This window comes from Centroberyx affinis, unplaced genomic scaffold (genome assembly GCF_046629955.1).
Source record: "Centroberyx affinis isolate AG114_WGS23_722 - 3 ecotype Tasmania unplaced genomic scaffold, CSIRO-AGI_Caff_v1 ptg006056l_1, whole genome shotgun sequence".
Lineage (NCBI taxonomy): Eukaryota > Metazoa > Chordata > Actinopteri > Beryciformes > Berycidae > Centroberyx > Centroberyx affinis.
In genome coordinates this window covers 35,563-52,399 of record NW_027283076.1, presented here as the reverse complement: position 1 = coordinate 52,399, position 16,837 = coordinate 35,563, and the positions used below count along the sequence as shown (strand labels likewise).

At 44.4% G+C, this 16,837-nt stretch overlaps 1 protein-coding gene across 1 annotated transcript in view; it reads right to left on the bottom strand.

The window, feature by feature from the left end:
• Positions 1-16,837, bottom strand: part of palm2akap2 (PALM2 and AKAP2 fusion) — a 59,794-nt gene that overhangs the window by 8,813 nt on the left and 34,144 nt on the right. Inside the window, exons 3-7 of the mRNA XM_071512057.1 lie at positions 9,398-9,619; positions 7,880-8,245; positions 5,893-5,991; positions 5,547-5,648; positions 1-1,462 (exon numbers count right to left, since the gene is read on the bottom strand). Of these exons, the coding sequence (XP_071368158.1) occupies positions 1-1,462; positions 5,547-5,648; positions 5,893-5,991; positions 7,880-8,245; positions 9,398-9,619 (2,251 nt within the window). The remainder of the gene's footprint in view (positions 1,463-5,546; positions 5,649-5,892; positions 5,992-7,879; positions 8,246-9,397; positions 9,620-16,837) is intronic.

Genomic DNA, 16,837 nt, shown 5'->3' with positions numbered 1-16,837 from the left:
CTGGTGCTGTCCTAGCTGTCAGGGTGAGTCTAGCTGGCAGGCTGTTGCTCTTCATCTTATCTGCCGGGGATATGGTTGTTGGCCTCATCCCTGTCCTCACTGGGCCATGACTGCTGCTAGGGCGGACTATGACAACAGGTTGTGTCTCCCTCTGTATCTTCAGCTCTTCCTCCCTCTGCTGTGCTGCTCGGATCTCCTCCTCAATCATGGACAAAGTTCGCTGCTTCTTGGAGCGCAGGCGGAACGGGCCACTGGCTGCCTCTGTCTCGGGGCCTCGTGTTGTTGCTGTGCTGCGCAGCTCAGCCGCCTCTGAGTATTTACTGAAGTAGCTGAACTCGGGTCGCTCTGGACTTGGGGGAGAGGGAGGACGGTAGACTGGGGTTGGCCTGGTGACAGGGGCTGCTGGGGCAGGAGCTTGAGTTGGAGCTGGAGCTGGGGTTGAGGCAGCGAGTGCTCTGGCGTAAGAGGACTGGATCTTGATCCTGGGGCCTCCCTCTCTGGGTCTCTGTGGTGGGGAGATGGGCTGAGAGTGGGGTGGGGAGGGGGTCTGGAGCTGGGGTTGCTGTGTCGGACTGGAAGATTGTTGCTGCTGCTGGGGCTGCGGTGAGTCTGAGGGCTTCTCTTGGAAAGTGACTGCTACCTGTGCCTGTCTGTCTGGCTGAGGGGATGGGTTGGATGGAGTAGGGCTGGAAGACACAGGAGATGAGAGAGCTGGGGCTGGGCCAGAAGACACAGGGGAGGAAGAAACTGGCGCTGGACTGCTTGACAGAGGTGAGAGCTGGGCGGAGCTTGGCAGAGGCTGAGAAGCAGAGGATGGAGAAGAAGTCAGGTCAGGGAGAGATGGCTGCCAGTCCTCTCCATTCTGAGCTGCCAGGGCATTCTGGATGGCATTTTGGACAAGTATGCCTGCGTGGTACTCCAGCTCCTCTTCTGTTGGACTGCCACTGGTCTGTCCATTGACCGGCGTGGTGGGCTGGGGGGTGGGGGGAGACACTGGAGTAAGGGGCAGTGGGGTAGGCGGTAGCGAAGCCCCGCTGTCGGAAACATAATCCAAGCTAAATATGGTAGTGTCCTGAGAACGGACAGATAAGTCGTCCAATCCTGAGTCAGACTCTTCTGGGTGAAAGGATGGATGCGACTTGCTCTTCCCCTCCTCCTCATCACGCAGGATCGTCATTACAGCGCGTGCACATGTGAATTCTTCTGTCCCGTCGTCAGACCAGGTCACGTGACCCTCGCCAGTTTCTGCAAAAATGTCACCAGTCCCTTGGTTGCCCCTGGTTACGGATCTGGAGAAGGGCTTGGCAGAGTATATCTGAGGAGCCACATCTCTCTTGGTCTGTCCCCCCTGCAGGAACTGCTTCCTGGCAGATGAGAAGTCGATCTGCTCCTCCACAATGTCCTCCTTCCTGGTCAGCTCTGGGTCAAAGGTCACCACTGTGGGAGGACCTGACACCTGGGGCTGCAATGAGGGATGAGAGGACAGAAGAGAAAGGAGAAGGTGGGGAGAGGAGAGGAGAAGAGAGGGGAGAGAATTGAGGATGGGGTAGAAAAGACAAAAACACATTCAACATCTATGGGTCAGTCTAATGTTATTCCATAAGTTCTCCATGGCAAACTGTTGCAGGTGATCGTTGTACCCTCAATCTATGGGTGGATATCGGATGTCCTGACAGATTGAAGGAAATTTGTGCACCTGGACACCACTGGTCACACTGCTTTGCTATGAATATGGGTGCACTACAGGGATATGTGTACTCCCCTCCTCTACCCCATGTAAACAAATGATTGTACCTCTTGCCAACTGTCCATCAAAGTGCTCAATTTACAATTTACAATTTCCCATTTGGCAGATGCTTTTATCCAAAGCGACGTACATATGAGATTTTAATACAACACAAGCAAGAGAACGAGAGTAAGTGCCATAAAGCTAAGTTCTGGTCCAACAGGACATAGGTGCTACGAGGCAGTGCTACGAGGCAATGCATAGAGTGCATAGAGGCAGGTAAAGAGGGGTTTTTTTTATCACACAGTCCAACAGGTGAGAAGGTGTTAACTAAAGAGCTGGGTCTTTAGCCTTTTCTTAAAGATTGAGAGGGACTCTGTGGATCGAATGGAGTTTGGTAACTCGTTCCACCACCGAGGAACCACAGAAGAGAAGAGTCTGGCTAGAGACTTAGGGCCTTGTTGTGGTGGCAGCACCAGGCGCCGCTCCTCGGCAGAGCGTAGTGGGCGGGAGGGAGCGTAGACCTGAATGAGGGAGTTCAGGTAGGTCGGTCCCGTTTTGGTTGCTGCTTTGTAGGCGAGCATCAAGGACTTGAACTTGATGCAGGCAGCACCTGGGAGCCAGTGGAGGGATATGAACAGCGGAGTGACATGTGCTCTTTTGGGCTGGTTGAAGACCAGACGCGCCGCCGCGTTCTGGATCATCTGCAGAGGTTTGAGCGTACATGCCGGGAGCCCTGCCAGTAGGAGTTGCAGTAGTCAAGGCGTGATATTACAAACGCCTGTACTAGGAGTTGTGCTTCATGTTCAGACAGGTAGGGTCTGATCTTCCTGATGTTGTACAGGACAAATTGGCATGACCTAGCAACAGAAGCTACATGCTCCTTAAAGGTTAGTTGGTCATCAATCATGAAACTCAAGTTTCTGGCAGACTTTGTGGGAATGAGCTGAGCTGATTCGAGCTGGATACTGATCTGTTGTTGTACAGAGGGACTGGCTGGAATGACAAAGAGCTCAGTCTTTGACAGGTTAAGCTGAAGGTGGCGTTCCTTCATCCATGCCGAGATATCTGCGAGGCATGACGATATCCGTGCTGAGACTCTGGGGTCGTCTGGCGGGAACGATAGGAGGAGCTGGGTATCGTCAGCATATGAATGGTATGAGAAGCCATGTGAGCGGATGACTGCACCAAGTGAGGTGGTGTATATTGAAAAGAGAAGGGGTCCAAGCACTGACCCTTGAGGTTCCCCTGTGGACAAGCAGTGGGATTTAGACATTTCCCCTCTCCAAGACACTCTAAAGGATCTCCCTGAGAGGTAGGACTCAAACCAGCAGAGAGCAGATCCCGAGAAGCCAAGCTCAGCGAGTGTGGAGAGAAGGATTTGGTGGTTAACCGTGTCAAAGGCAGCCGATAGGTCAAGCAACATTAGAACAGAGGACTGACCGGTAGAGTCTCGGTAGAGTGTCCGCGTTTGAAGCCAGACTGGTTAGGATCATACAGGTTGTTCTCAGAAAGGAATTCAGAGACTTGATTAAAGACTGTGCGCTCAAGTGTCTTGGAAAGGAAGGTGAGGAGTGAAACTGGCCTGTAATTTTCAGCCTGAGATGAGTTGAGTGTAGGTTTCTTTAGCAGCGGGGTAACCCGGGCTTGCTTAAAAGCAGTGGGGAACATACCCATTGTAAGTGAGGAGTTGATGATGTGCGTGACTGCAGGGATAAGTGTGGGCGAAATGGCCTGCAGGAGTTTGGAGGGTATGGGGTCCAATGGACAGGTAGTGGGACGAGACGAGAGTCAAGCAGAAGTTTGGATATTTGCTCCTCGGTGAGATGGGAAAATGAGAGGAGTGAGGCCCTGTTAGCTGGCGGCAGCATACTGAGTTGGTCAGACTCAGTGAACTGATTACTGATGAAACCTTATCAGTAAAGAAGGATGCGAAGAGGTCAGCAGTGAGCAAAGTTGAGGGTGGAGGTGGTGGAGGGTTGAGGAGTGAGTTAAAAGCAGAAAATAATTTCCGAGCGTCTTTGGCACTGCTGATTTTCTCCTGATAATAAGTGGTCTTGGCACTTTTTAGATGGGAGGAGAATGCTGATAGGAGAGTCTGATAGTCACTGAGGTCAGTGGGATCTCTGGATTTGCGCTATTTTCTCTCGGCTGCTCTGAGCCCCCGTTGCTCTCTGATGACACCGGTGAGCCATGGACAGGGGGGGTGTTACGAGCAGGTTTTGATGAGAGAGGGCAGAGATTGTTTAGAGAGGTGGCTAGAGTGTGTCTGTAGCCTCATTGACATGGAGTGAGGAGAATTCATTATGAGGAGGCATGGTAGCCGAGACCTCATTGGAGAGCTGAGCCGGTGTGAGGGACCGGAGGTTTCGTCTGAAGGAGACCATTTGCGGTGGAACGTGAGGATGTTCCGGTAAGGAAACCGTAAATTGAATAAAGAAGTGTTCATAGTATTCCTCAAAATACTAGACGTTTTATATGGCACACTTTTGTTGCCATTTAGTGGCCACTTTTATCCAAAGCGACTTAATTACCATGAGCATACATTTTTAGCATGGCTAGTCAAAGTAGAAAAGGAAACCGTAACCCTGCAGCATTAGAGTTTTGGTCTACTCATGGAGCTACGACACAACAAATATTAGGGCCCCTGCGAGATAGGCTACCTTGTGGCCCTTGTCATGTTCTCTCTTCACTGAACCACTGATTTAAAGCCTAAATCAGTCCCACACATTTGCTTTTAAAATAAGGGGAACTTCCTAAATCACACATTTCTTAGCTTCTGCGCTGCTACTAACAATGCAGTACAGCAGGCTTTTGCTAACAGGACATCAAGCTTCCACCTGTTACAACTCATCTAATCATTAATGTGTCTAACTCACACAAGCAAAAGAGCTAAAATGAAATTTCATAAACAAGTATCTTTGCCAGCAAAAATTAAATATTGAAATTCCAGAAAATTGGATGAATTATATTTTTAAAATTTGTGTATCGATGCAGAATTACAAATGGTGAAACTGCAATTAGTTTATCCACCTACAGTTTTTTCCTCCACCACCATGCAATGTGTTTTTGAATATTTTCGTAATATTTCATGTACAGATGTATTGCTGATTGATACTATTATAAAACTATGAACTGATTTTTTCTCTACAACCTAATGATTGTGGCTGGCTAATGTGTGTGCTAATCAGATGTGTTAACAACAAGACAGTGATGGGCCAGATACTATGGTTAACTAGCAGGCTGACGTCCTCTAAACACAAATTCGATTAGATGTATCAGTGGTGAAATGATCAGTTCCCAGTCAGAAACAGCACAGAAATTAAACATGTCTATTAGATTCTGTTAAGACGGACAAGTTGTGTGTTTACAAACACAATCAGCTGTTCACAGCCACTGTTGTCAAAGAGCTGAGGACCTCCAATATGGCAGCGGGTGTGTTATGTCACCTGAAAAACTCAAACTGAAACCTCAAGCTCAAACTGATTATCAATCAAACTGAAATGGAAATTTGACACGCTGCTTATTACTGAGTAAAGGTTACTTTACTGCCACTTTTTTACCACCCAACGCTGCAGGCAAGTCTACATGACTTGAGCCATAGTTGGAGGTAAGGCAGATGGACAGTATTTCTCTCAGTGATGGTAGGTTTTGCTAAACAGGATAAAATCAATAATAGCATAGCAAGTTGTGAGAAAAAGTATAATTACAAATACAGTTCATCATTGTTGGTAATAAAACTGCTCACCTACATTGCCTCAAAATGGTATGGTGCCTGTGTGTGCGTATGTGTGTGTGACTGTGTGTGTGCGTCTGTTACCTGTGTGTATGTGTAAGCATGATTCTGTCTCTGTTGTTTCCTCTCCTGGTATTTCCTGTGAGACTCAAGCTGATCTGGCTCCAGCTGCTCTTCCAAAGGAACCTTCATTCAATCAATCAATCAATCAATCAATCAGTCAATCAGTCAATCAATCAATCAATCAATCAATCAGTCAATCAAACAACCAACCAACCAGTCAGTCAGTCAGTCAGTCAGTCAGTCAGTCAACCATCCATCCAACCAACTAACTATTCAATTATTCAAAACTTAATACACAATTCATATACAAAGGAATAGTAGAGAGCAGGAAAAATAGAAAACAATAGAAAATCAATAGTGCAGCTACCTCCTGAGGGGGATTCCACCAACGCTGAGCGATCCCAGGGTTTTTCTTCACTGCCTGGCCTTTGATCAGCTCCTGACGCTCACGCTCCAACTCCTGAACCTGAGGGGAAACAAACAAGGAAGGATGAGGAAAGAAGAAAGGAGGGAAGAGGAGAGGAGAGGAGAGGAGAGGAGAGGAGACAAACAAAACACTCTGAATATGTCATATGCCAATATATGCCATAAAAAAACATTTAACATTGAACATCTTCTTACGCAGCAGAAAACTTAAGGCTGAATATGTGGGTTTATGACTGGAAGGTTGCCAGGTAAAATTCTGAATTGTCCATGAAGATCATGGCTGACCTTCGGCCTTATTCTAAGTGTCACAATATTCTGATTACGTTGCTTATATGGGTTGTTTATAGAATTACATGCTACAGCTACATGCTATGCTTTGTCCTGTCCAATCAACAGGACAAAGGAGAATCACTGGAGACACGGACAGTTTAAGCCTTTATTGAAAGTTTCGATGGTGACAGTTTCAGCCTCACACCCAAAATGTTGGCACTTCTTTTTTCTCCTGTGACTCATCTTTTTCCTCTGTAAACAAGTTCCAACCACTGGAAGGCAGAGCGAGCGGCATCAAGCAGTTGGATCGCCACTTGTGTTGTAAAAAGCCACAAATACTCGGATAGAGAGTCATACTGTAGTTGTATTAAGGTGTTTACAGTCTAAAATGCCCTTCAATATGCAGCTAAAATCAGAATACTCCAACTATGACATTAATCAGAAAATGCTGTTTACATGGCAATAACCTACTGAGATTATTGTCTTCATGGGTTAATATTGGATTATTGCTGTCCAGGTAAACATAGTCACTGTTGGGATGCCCTTGAGCAAGGCATTTAGTACCCAACTGCTCCAGTGGAGATGCTTGTGAGGTAAAGTGAGGTCAGTTACCATGTGAGCAATCGCATCAACTACGTTTGAAGGGTCGGGTTTAGGGTGTGTTGTATTTTTTTTTTTACATAAAATGTACAGTTGGCTGATTTTAAGTTTCCACGGGTCAGCATTGTTTCCTTATCTCTGAGGGAAAGCTGACCACAACTGAACTTTTGGCCTTTTGTCTCAGCAGCTGGTCATGTGCTTGTGTTCCTCACGTTTACGACAATGTAAATTTCAAAATCCCATACTTTCGAAGTCAGATACTGTGCCTCAGTTTAAGACCCGGTTAACTGAGCTCCTTGGTATATTACATATGGAGAAAGTTCGATATGGCATGATGGACAGTCTTAACAGATTTTCTGATATATGGCAGACATTTCTGGATCACCTTGCTCAATATGACACTGAACCTGACCAGCAACAAAATCCATAGTGTGCCGTCCACCTCTTTCATTGAGTACTTGTGCTAAGACGTGTTGTGCTAGTGATGCAGCAGTGTAATTCATTATTTTCTTTTTTTGTCCTTCGTTTCTACTTTGTTTGTTTTTGTTTTCTGATATGTGTCTCTTGTTTTCTGCACTGTATTATGGAAAATCCCAATAAAAATATTATCAAAAAAAAAAAAAATCCCATACTTTCTCCAGACCGTAATTTCTACTGATTTGATTTGAAGCTTTTGGTTGGTGCTCAGTATGATTAACTCTGCCATATAACTTTATAGATGAAGGTTATTATTCACAGCAACAAATATCAGATTATGTAAGATGGCAGCAGTCCAAAACAACAGAAAATGTGTAGTCATATGTGTATCAGGACAGTAAACATTTTTGTGCATTTTCCAAACTTCCAAACGATTTTTTTCCCATGCTTTTTTCCCCCAGACACGTGTAGGCATCTGATCATATATTTTTATCACTTCATGATAAAAATGGTGTTACAGATAGCAATCACTTAGATCAAATCAGCACAAACACAGTAGCATGGTGAAGTGTTTGCTACTGTGGTTGTCTGAACACTGAATCTGCTTCTTCATTACTCAGACAGTGTGTGACAGCCTTTACCTCCTCGGAGGGCCGTCTCCTCCTCACTCTGACCTCCTGCTCCTCCCCAGGGGAAAACAGTTTGGCCGGTCTTCTCTCCTCCTGAAACGCTCTCAGCTCAAACCTCGCCCTGCCTCCCTGACCTGACTCCTCTTCCTCCGCGTGCCCATTGGTTCTCACGGCGGTCTCTTCCTGGTAGAGGAACGTGGTTTGTCTCTGCCCCTCCACAGTGATTGACGAGTGACTGACAGGAGGGAAGGCTGACACACGGACGGAAGGGGAGGTTCCGTCGATGCTGATTGGTTTGTTGTGTTCTGAAGGGGAGGAGTTTCCGTTGGTGGGCGTATCCGAGGCGGCGTCTAACACCTGGTCCAGGTAGCGGATCTCCTGGGGACACACACAGAAAATAGATCGTTAGATCATTGCAACTTACAGCTACTTTGTTATAATACTCCTCAAGCTCCTCCCAGTATCGTAGTATTGGGTAAAGTGAAGTTGACCTGCTGATTTGAGTTACTGCTTTCACCCCACTGAAGGCTCCAGTTAGCTTAGTGTATCTTGAGATTTCCTCAAATTGAAAGAAAATCAATATCAAACAAATTAAATACATTTAACTGAAAATAGACTAACCCATACAAGTTCCATGCAAATGTGGCTTCATCCAGAAGCACTTTGAGTTTTTGAGTTTTCTAGCTCTCTTTTATGATTGCATTCTTGACTCTGATTAATCAATAAGGTGTACCTCATTGATTATTGGTCTCCTTGTCAGGGCTGAGCAGGGCAAACTAATCCCAATGTTGTAGTCAAGAAGACTACCGAAAATTGAGACAAAGATAAGACCAAGACCAGGCCTTATCAAAACCAAGACCAAACCAAGCCTAAAAGGCAGTTAACACCAAAATCAAGACCACCAGAATGAGTCCACTCTTTTTCAAGTAGTAATATAAGAATAGTGCGCAAATCTTTTAAAATTGCTATATGATACCCAAAAAACAGCATATATTTATTTTCATTTTGAATATCCATATATCCAATGTGGTGTATATGGGCCAATGACAAATAAGGTTTTCAAAAGAGAGAAAAAAAAATTGACCAAAATGGATTTAAAATGCATTTTGAAGTCCACAAGAATGTATTCTGTGATTTATCCAATATATAACTTGCATTTCAATAAAATGAGAGCGGTTTGACATGAAGCAGATATCGGGAAATAATTTGACATATTATATTTGTTTCTTTGGATTTGGACACAAACAATGCACATCGTGTCATTGACCCACATACAGCTTCTGAGGAATGCTGCTAATCAAACTGAACCAGCTGTAGGTGAAAACACCCACCTGTTCATGCTTTTGTAATATGCAATGATGCAGGCATTTGGTGGTGGAACACAGATCATTTTAAAAAAAAAAGAAAAGTGACAGGAAATCAATAAATTCAAGATCAGAGCCCGAGACTCTGACAAGGCCGAGGCAAATAATGGCCGAGACAGGAGCAATGCAATGAGTTTTTGGTGTCAGTGTCAGAGATCCTGCTCACCTGAACCACCTCGCTGTCAGAGGCCTCTACTCTCACACCAACTGCATTGTGAGCTCTGTCACCGGGGCTGCTGAGGGGGCCATGTTGGATCTGCTGGCTCTCCAGCTCCATGGTTGCAGGCCTGTCAGTGATGACGCTGACTGACTCCTGGAAACTGACGCTCTTCAGGGCTCGCTCTCTCGGTGCTGCGTCACTGACATCCTCGGCTGCCCGCCACGCTTTCTGTGTCGACAAACAAACACAGAAACACAGAGTGGTTCAGGGAAACTCTGATAGGCTGCAAACAGTCTCATGATCCATTTAATGAAAAACAAAAATGCTCCCCAAAAACGAGCCAATTCGATGACAGAAGAGGGAGAAAGACTTATATAAAACAGGTCACATTTATGACCTCCCCCTTTCCCTCTGACTCTCTCTTTCTTATCCTCTCTAAAACACACACCTCACACACTCGAACAAATCTGTCTGTCTGTCTGTCTGCATTGCAGTAGTAGGTTCAGTTAAACCTCTGCAGCAGCAGTGTGTCCTGACTGGTTCTCACCACTGTGGGGCGCCAGTTCACATGCTGCCGCTTCACTACAGACCAGAAACCAGCATCCTTCCACTCACACTGTAGCACTTCAGCTACAGAGACCCTCACATTTCTGTGAATGAGTCCATTTGTTGAATGTTTGGCATCAGTGACAAATGATTCAAATACAGTTACTGTGGACCAGCGCTTCCCTCACAGTGTTTTCTTGGCAAGTCAAGTGAAACACAGCAAATTTTCCAGTGTTAAGAAGTGTTGATTTTTACAGTGACATTTATTTGGAGTTGACAAGTGTTGATTGGAAAGTGTTTGTTTGTTTACTCAAACACATAGAATTTGAATTGATAGAACTGTCATTCCCATTCAAACCTACACATGGTCATTTCGCTGGTTCACTTTTGGCTGCCATAGAATGTCTGATAATGTTAATGTAAGAAATCAGTGTTGACTTGGTGCATGAGGCTCAGGCAGATGGTGTGTTACCATGGCAACGGCATCACTTGTATGAACATTCTAGTGGCAGCTGTGACGAGCATTCTAATACCTGAGACAATGTTCAATTACATGACAACATTATAAAAATTATATGGAAGCCATGTTAGACTTACCAAAGGAAGTATAAGAAAAACCTAACATTTAAATGGTTGCTAGAGGTTTCTAGGGTGTTTCTAGGTGGTTGCTAGGGAGTTTCTAGGTGGTTGCTAGGGAGTTTGTAGGTGTTTACTAAGGTGTTCCTAGGTGGTTGCTAGGGTGTCCTTTCTATCCATTCAAGTTCTGTGGTCCTGTCATAGACCTGATTTCAAAACTATCAAAAGTGTTACTTTAACGCTAAAGGATAGAAACGACGTTTACAACATTAAAAGTATCTGAGACCAACACATACAAACTTCTAGGTGGGATGGCAGCTCATTTATGTATAGTAAGCAAAACAGTTGTGTAGAGGAACGTTTGAAGAGGAAGAGGAGGAGGAAGTAGGCATGTATTTTTAGCTTCTACAAACAAAGCCAGGGATTACCACAGCTTATTACTTCACAGCGTGTGCCCATCTACAATGGTTTTGGGCTGGATAAAGTTCTGGGTCAAACGGTGGGTAATACCTGTCATCATCGGGCACTTTAACATGGTGAATGGCAACAGGTAATGTCATGGTTTCCACACGCGTTTCATCTCTAAAGTATACTGCTAACAAGGGGAATGTGAGCAAAGATCTGCACTGTGAAAGTTGTGTAGTGCAGCTCTGAAGACGTTTTTAAAGTTTTATAGCTTCGCATTCACAGTTACACACACTGGAGGAGTTGAGGGTTAAGTGCCTTGCTCAAGGGCACGTCAACAGTAGTTGTTATGGGAGGTAGGGATGCGTCTCATTCACTCCCCCCCCTAGATTTTTCCTGCTCGTCCAGGGATCGAAACCGGCAACCTTCCAGTTACATTACCTGTAGCAACTGATAATGTAACTGCTGCTGGATAATGTAATAACTTGTCAAAATGTCAAACAATGTCCCTCTACATGGGTTGAAAGAGTAATAAAACCTGTGTAATTACATTAAATCACATTATTACACTACACAGGTGATTTTTACTTCATAAAGGATTTTCTTATTTGATAAGTTATTACATTATTATTCAATATAATTATTCCATTTTACACCCCTTATGAAGTAATCACCGGATAATGTAATAGTGTGATGTTATTACATGGTTGAGCAGGTTTTATTATATTTTTGACTGATTTAGGACATTTTATGACATTTTCCCAAGTTACTACAATATCCAGCAGTGGTATATAGGGCATGTGCCTTTGGCCAACAAACCCCCAGGACACGCCATTTTCAAGAGATTTCCCAAAATAATGGCACACTCATTTACATTGCATTAAAGTTGAAGCATTTATCTGACAGTCTTATCCAGAGAATAAATGACCAGACTCCAATGTTCAGTGTCTTGCTTAAAGGCACTCCAGCAGGTGACAGACACCTTGGCGTTTGCGGGGATGAAACCTGCAACCTCTTGGTTTTGCGATTCGCCCAGCAGACACATTCCAGACCAGCAGTAACTGAATAGATACATTTACACACTCTGCTCTTTATTGACCTTTCTATTTGTGTCTAGACCCTGGGCAAAAAGACTCTATTGACTTACTGCTTTACTACCTTCTACCCATTATACTCCTATTCCCAGTGTGTGTTTACATGAATGAGGGGTTGTTGACCCCAGCCGTGTGTGTGTGTGTGGAGATTTAATGATGTGAATCAGGTGTTAAGTGAATTAGTTCACACTATTCTGTTAAAACACACAGAGTCTCTCCCTTTTGCTCTCTCTCACACTAAAGCCCAGATCAGACTGTTCAAAAGGACGGTAGTTCAGACTAAATGACTGGTATTCAGAAAGGTGATGAGGCAGAGATGATGAAGAGGGATCACACACTGTCCCATTCTGTTATTCAAAAACATTTTCCTATTCATCCACAACAGTTCACAGTAATGAAAAAATAGCTGTTCTGTCGTTTCTTGCTCCAGAGTGCAGAAGCTACGGTTTACATTTACATTACAAATGGATTTTGAAGTGATATTATTACAAGGATAATACTGATGAAGAATTTTGTATGATATTACAACTGTAAATAAATACAACTAATAATACAATCCTACTATAAAATGTGGAAAACTCTGTCCTTCTGTCTGTCTGTCTGCATCCATTTTGCTCCTCAATGGGCTGGCCAATCAATCTGAAACTGCACATGGGCATTGAGCATTGGCATAGGCAGGGACTGACGAAGCTGATTTTTCAATTTTCCCAAATTTATGCTGTTTATGTGCATTTTTGGCAAGTCTGCGCGGAGTTGTGGCGCGCGCATCCCCGGGTATGGACTAGTAATAATACAATAATACAGCTGTAAATACAACTGTAAAATTGTACAGCAGCTGAGATTTATTCCTCCAAATAAAATTGTACAGCTTGTCAAGAGTGGAGCAAGTGGAGTTGGGAGTCTCTACTGATGTAAAATGTCAGTGTGAGTCTTTTTTGCTCATAAAAATTGACTGCTCTTCTAGTTTATTCTCTTTTTCTCACTCCAGGATCGCTGTCAGATTTCAGTCTTGGCGAGTCTTGAACCGCTTCACACTACAGGAGTCCGACCAGACTGGACCGACCAAATCAAACACGTTGGGAGAAAGAATGTGACCTAGCCTTAAATCTAGTTCACTCTCTCCCCCCACCCCTTTTTTTCTCTCACTTTCGTTTCTTCGGTTTTCCTCCTCTTTTCCACTATATCCCCTCCCTCTCTCCTTCACTCCTCTCTTCCTTCCTCCCTGTCTTCCTTCCTTCCTCGCTTCCTCTCTCCTTCTCTTGGGGTTTTTTGAGTGAACAAACAGTGGTCAGTGAAGTCACATGGTCACATGGTGGATCATAACACCCTGCCTCTTTTCAATAAACCTTCTCTTCTGACTCTCCTCTGGTAGCTGCTCTGTCCTCTCCAGTCGTCTCTCCTCTTCAGTCCCTCTCTTCCTCCCTCCTTTCTTCATGTCTCTTGTTACTACTAATAAAAAATTATTCGCAGAGGGCGTCATGGTAACCCATCTGGCTCAGTCACATGCTACCCCACCCCCCCACATGTCTCGTCACTTTATACTGTCTAATGAGGCAGAAATGTGATATAAATCTGCTTAAAAATGTTCTCTTAAAGGAATACCACAGAATTCAGTCTGTTTAAAGAGCAAATCAACACTACATCACATCAGGCAGAAAACTGTGGCACTGCTCTCTGTGCGTTTAAACTTGAAAGCATGTTGGGGCGTCTGGCCACGCCCCAATCAGTGATGTCACAGCAGGTGTTTTGCATCGGCTATCAAAGGCAAAACACCTGCTGATTTGCTCTTTTAAGTAATATTCTGTGACATTTTCATGTAAATCAATGTCTGTTTTGCCTATTGATATAACACAACAGTGATACAACCTATATCCAGTTCATGAAATGAAACTCAAACTGCATCAACAGAAAATCCAAGCTCCGCCCACACTGTTTGATTGACAGGTGATCTGTGGGACGTGCAGTGCAGAAACACCACAGCGATGAGGCTGAGCAACAAAAAAAAATCCAAAAAAGAAGAATTTACCGCAAGATTACACTTGTTAGCATTAGTGGCATTTCTCATTTAAACCAATGGGGAACGCTTTGTTTCCCCTCACTGTGGTAAATGGCCGTCATCTTATTCCTCTCTTCTTTTTAGTTTCGTCTCCAGTTTTCTCCCCCTTCCTTTTCTTCTCACACTCCACAGGTCAAAAGACTTTCATAATGACAGTGCCGATCATGTGAGGACTGGCTGTCACACATCACACCCTCCCTGCCTATACTCTCTCTCTCTCTCTCTCACACACACACACACACACACACAGAGGAGGACCTTCTGTCTGTCTGTATATCTGCTTGACCCATTGTGTGTGTGTGTGGGTGTGTGTCCAGCAGGCAGGACAGTACAGAGGGGGAGGATATCCTGTTACTGCCTGAGGAAAACACTGCTACAGGAATGTCTCATATGCAATGCTATGCTGCTACACACCCACCTACATACACACACACACACACATACACACACATACACAAAAGTGTGTGTGTGTGACTGTAGTTGTGCAGCGGTGCATGCCTGTGTGCGTGTGTTCTTTCAGGTGTGTGTATTTGTGTAGCATGTGTGTATCCTCGTGTTCATGTGTGTATATGTGCGTGCGTGTGTGTGTGTGTGTGTGTGTGTGTGTGTGTGTGTGTGTGTGTGTGTTTCTGTCCCCCATTGAGTTTAACTGACATTCCAGGCATAACTAGCTGTCCTCAAGGCTTGGCCTCAAATACTGGTGATGAGGGACACTGTACACCATGCCTGGCCAGCGTGTGTGTGTGTGTGTGTGTGTGTGACCAATATGCCTGCACGCATGTGAAAGAAATCATGTACCTGTGTATGAAAAAAACACAACTATTAGTCAAACACACTCCATGGTGTGTACGGATGTTTGAAAATGTTCCTGTGGACGAGCAAGACGTAACATCAGCATGAAAAAATCTAAATATTTCTCACATAATATTTACGTAAATGTGAAACACTGGGTATGAGGGAACATCGAAATAGTGTGTCGGAGTCACCATGGTGTGTAGCTGTGTGTGTTCTTGTATTTTTATTTTATTGTTAAGGATAGAAACACGAGGAGCATCCTACAAAGTGAGGATATTTTAGCCAGTACTCGCTAATTAAAGGGGGTTTTTTAGGGTTAGGTCATTTGGTTTAAGGTTAAAATTAGATTTAAGATTAGATTTAGGTTAGGGCTAAGGGTTAAGGTTAGTTTAGGGTGAATTAGGTCTGTGGTTTTGGGTTAAAATTAGGTTTAGGATTAGGTTAGGGTAAGAGTTCAGGTTAGGCATGTAGTTGAGAGGGTTAAGGTTCCCTAATGAAAGCAGTCAATGGAAAGTCCTCACAAGTATAGAAATACAAACGTGTGTGTGTGTGTGTGTGTGTGTGTGTGTGTGTGAGTCAGCCAACGGTTCAGCCTGTCTGAATGCTGTCTCATTCTCCGCCTGCTGCCATTCCTATCACATCTGGAAATGCTTACACTCTGACTGTGATGCACTGAAGTCACACACAGATACACACAAACGTAAACACACACACACACACACAAAACACACATTCTTAAACATACACACTGTGGCTGCATGCCTGAGACGCAAGGGGGGTAGTGAGCAAGCACGCATTTACCAGAATATGAATACACCCCGTTACTCCCTGACTGAAAATATACACGCAATCTTCAACTATCAGTCTCTCACTCACACACTCTCTCTCTCTCTCTCTCACACACACACACACACACACACACTTCCCATGCCTCCAATATAACGTCATGGTCTTCCATTAGAGCACACGCTCACTAAAACACACACTCCTCTGTTGCCAGAACACATGCCACATGTAACATGGCCTTAAAGTCTGACAATGCATGTTCTCAAACACACACACACACACCACACACACCACACACACACACACACACACACGTCCTGTGTAACCCAGTGTCCCAGTACCGTCGGTGTTCCCGGCTCTGTTTCCTAGTTAAATATGATCCTGTGTAGTAACTGGAGCCTCGCTCAGCTCGCTGCCTGTTTAGCCCACATCTCCACCCGGCCCGGTGTCCTCGTATCCAGATCGCCTGCTTTCTGAACCCGGGCCAGACGGCGCAATCCACGACTTAACTCCTGATTTCACTCGGCCTCACCTCTAAGACCGTTTTGGAGCTGCTGAAAAACGGCGATGGAAGGTGACCGACACGCTTAACGAGCCGCTGAACGAACACATCGTCAGCACCGGCAGACAGAGAGGCTTGCTGGTTGGCAGGTAGGCTAACAGAAGGGATAAACATTGGTAGGTCGTCGGGCTAAGATGCACACCACTGTACTCACAACATCATGTTTTAAAATCTGGATGATAACCGTTGCTGCTATACTGAAGGTCATGACATCGTATCTAAAAACACAATACTACTACAATACCAGTAACTTTTGCTCGGGGGATTTTGATGCCTGTTGGGCGTCCCGTCTTTGTCGTTCTTGGAAAGTAAAATAGTTCCATGTTTCATTTCCTGGCTAGAGCTGGGCGATAATTCAATATTATGGTTTATCGTCTTTCAGTGGAATCATATCGTGATGATATGAAGATATTTTGATATCGTGACACACATTTTTGCTGTCTAAATTGGTGATGACAAGCAAATTTAACTTAAAAACTCTGATAAAATGAGTTATGGTAGGAATATTATTTGAAAACGTCAGTTTTATTTGACACCACACCTAACATTACCATTCGGTTCAATGAGATGAACATTCATTTGATTATTTAACGTGATTTTGCATACATGAACCATATTGTGATATA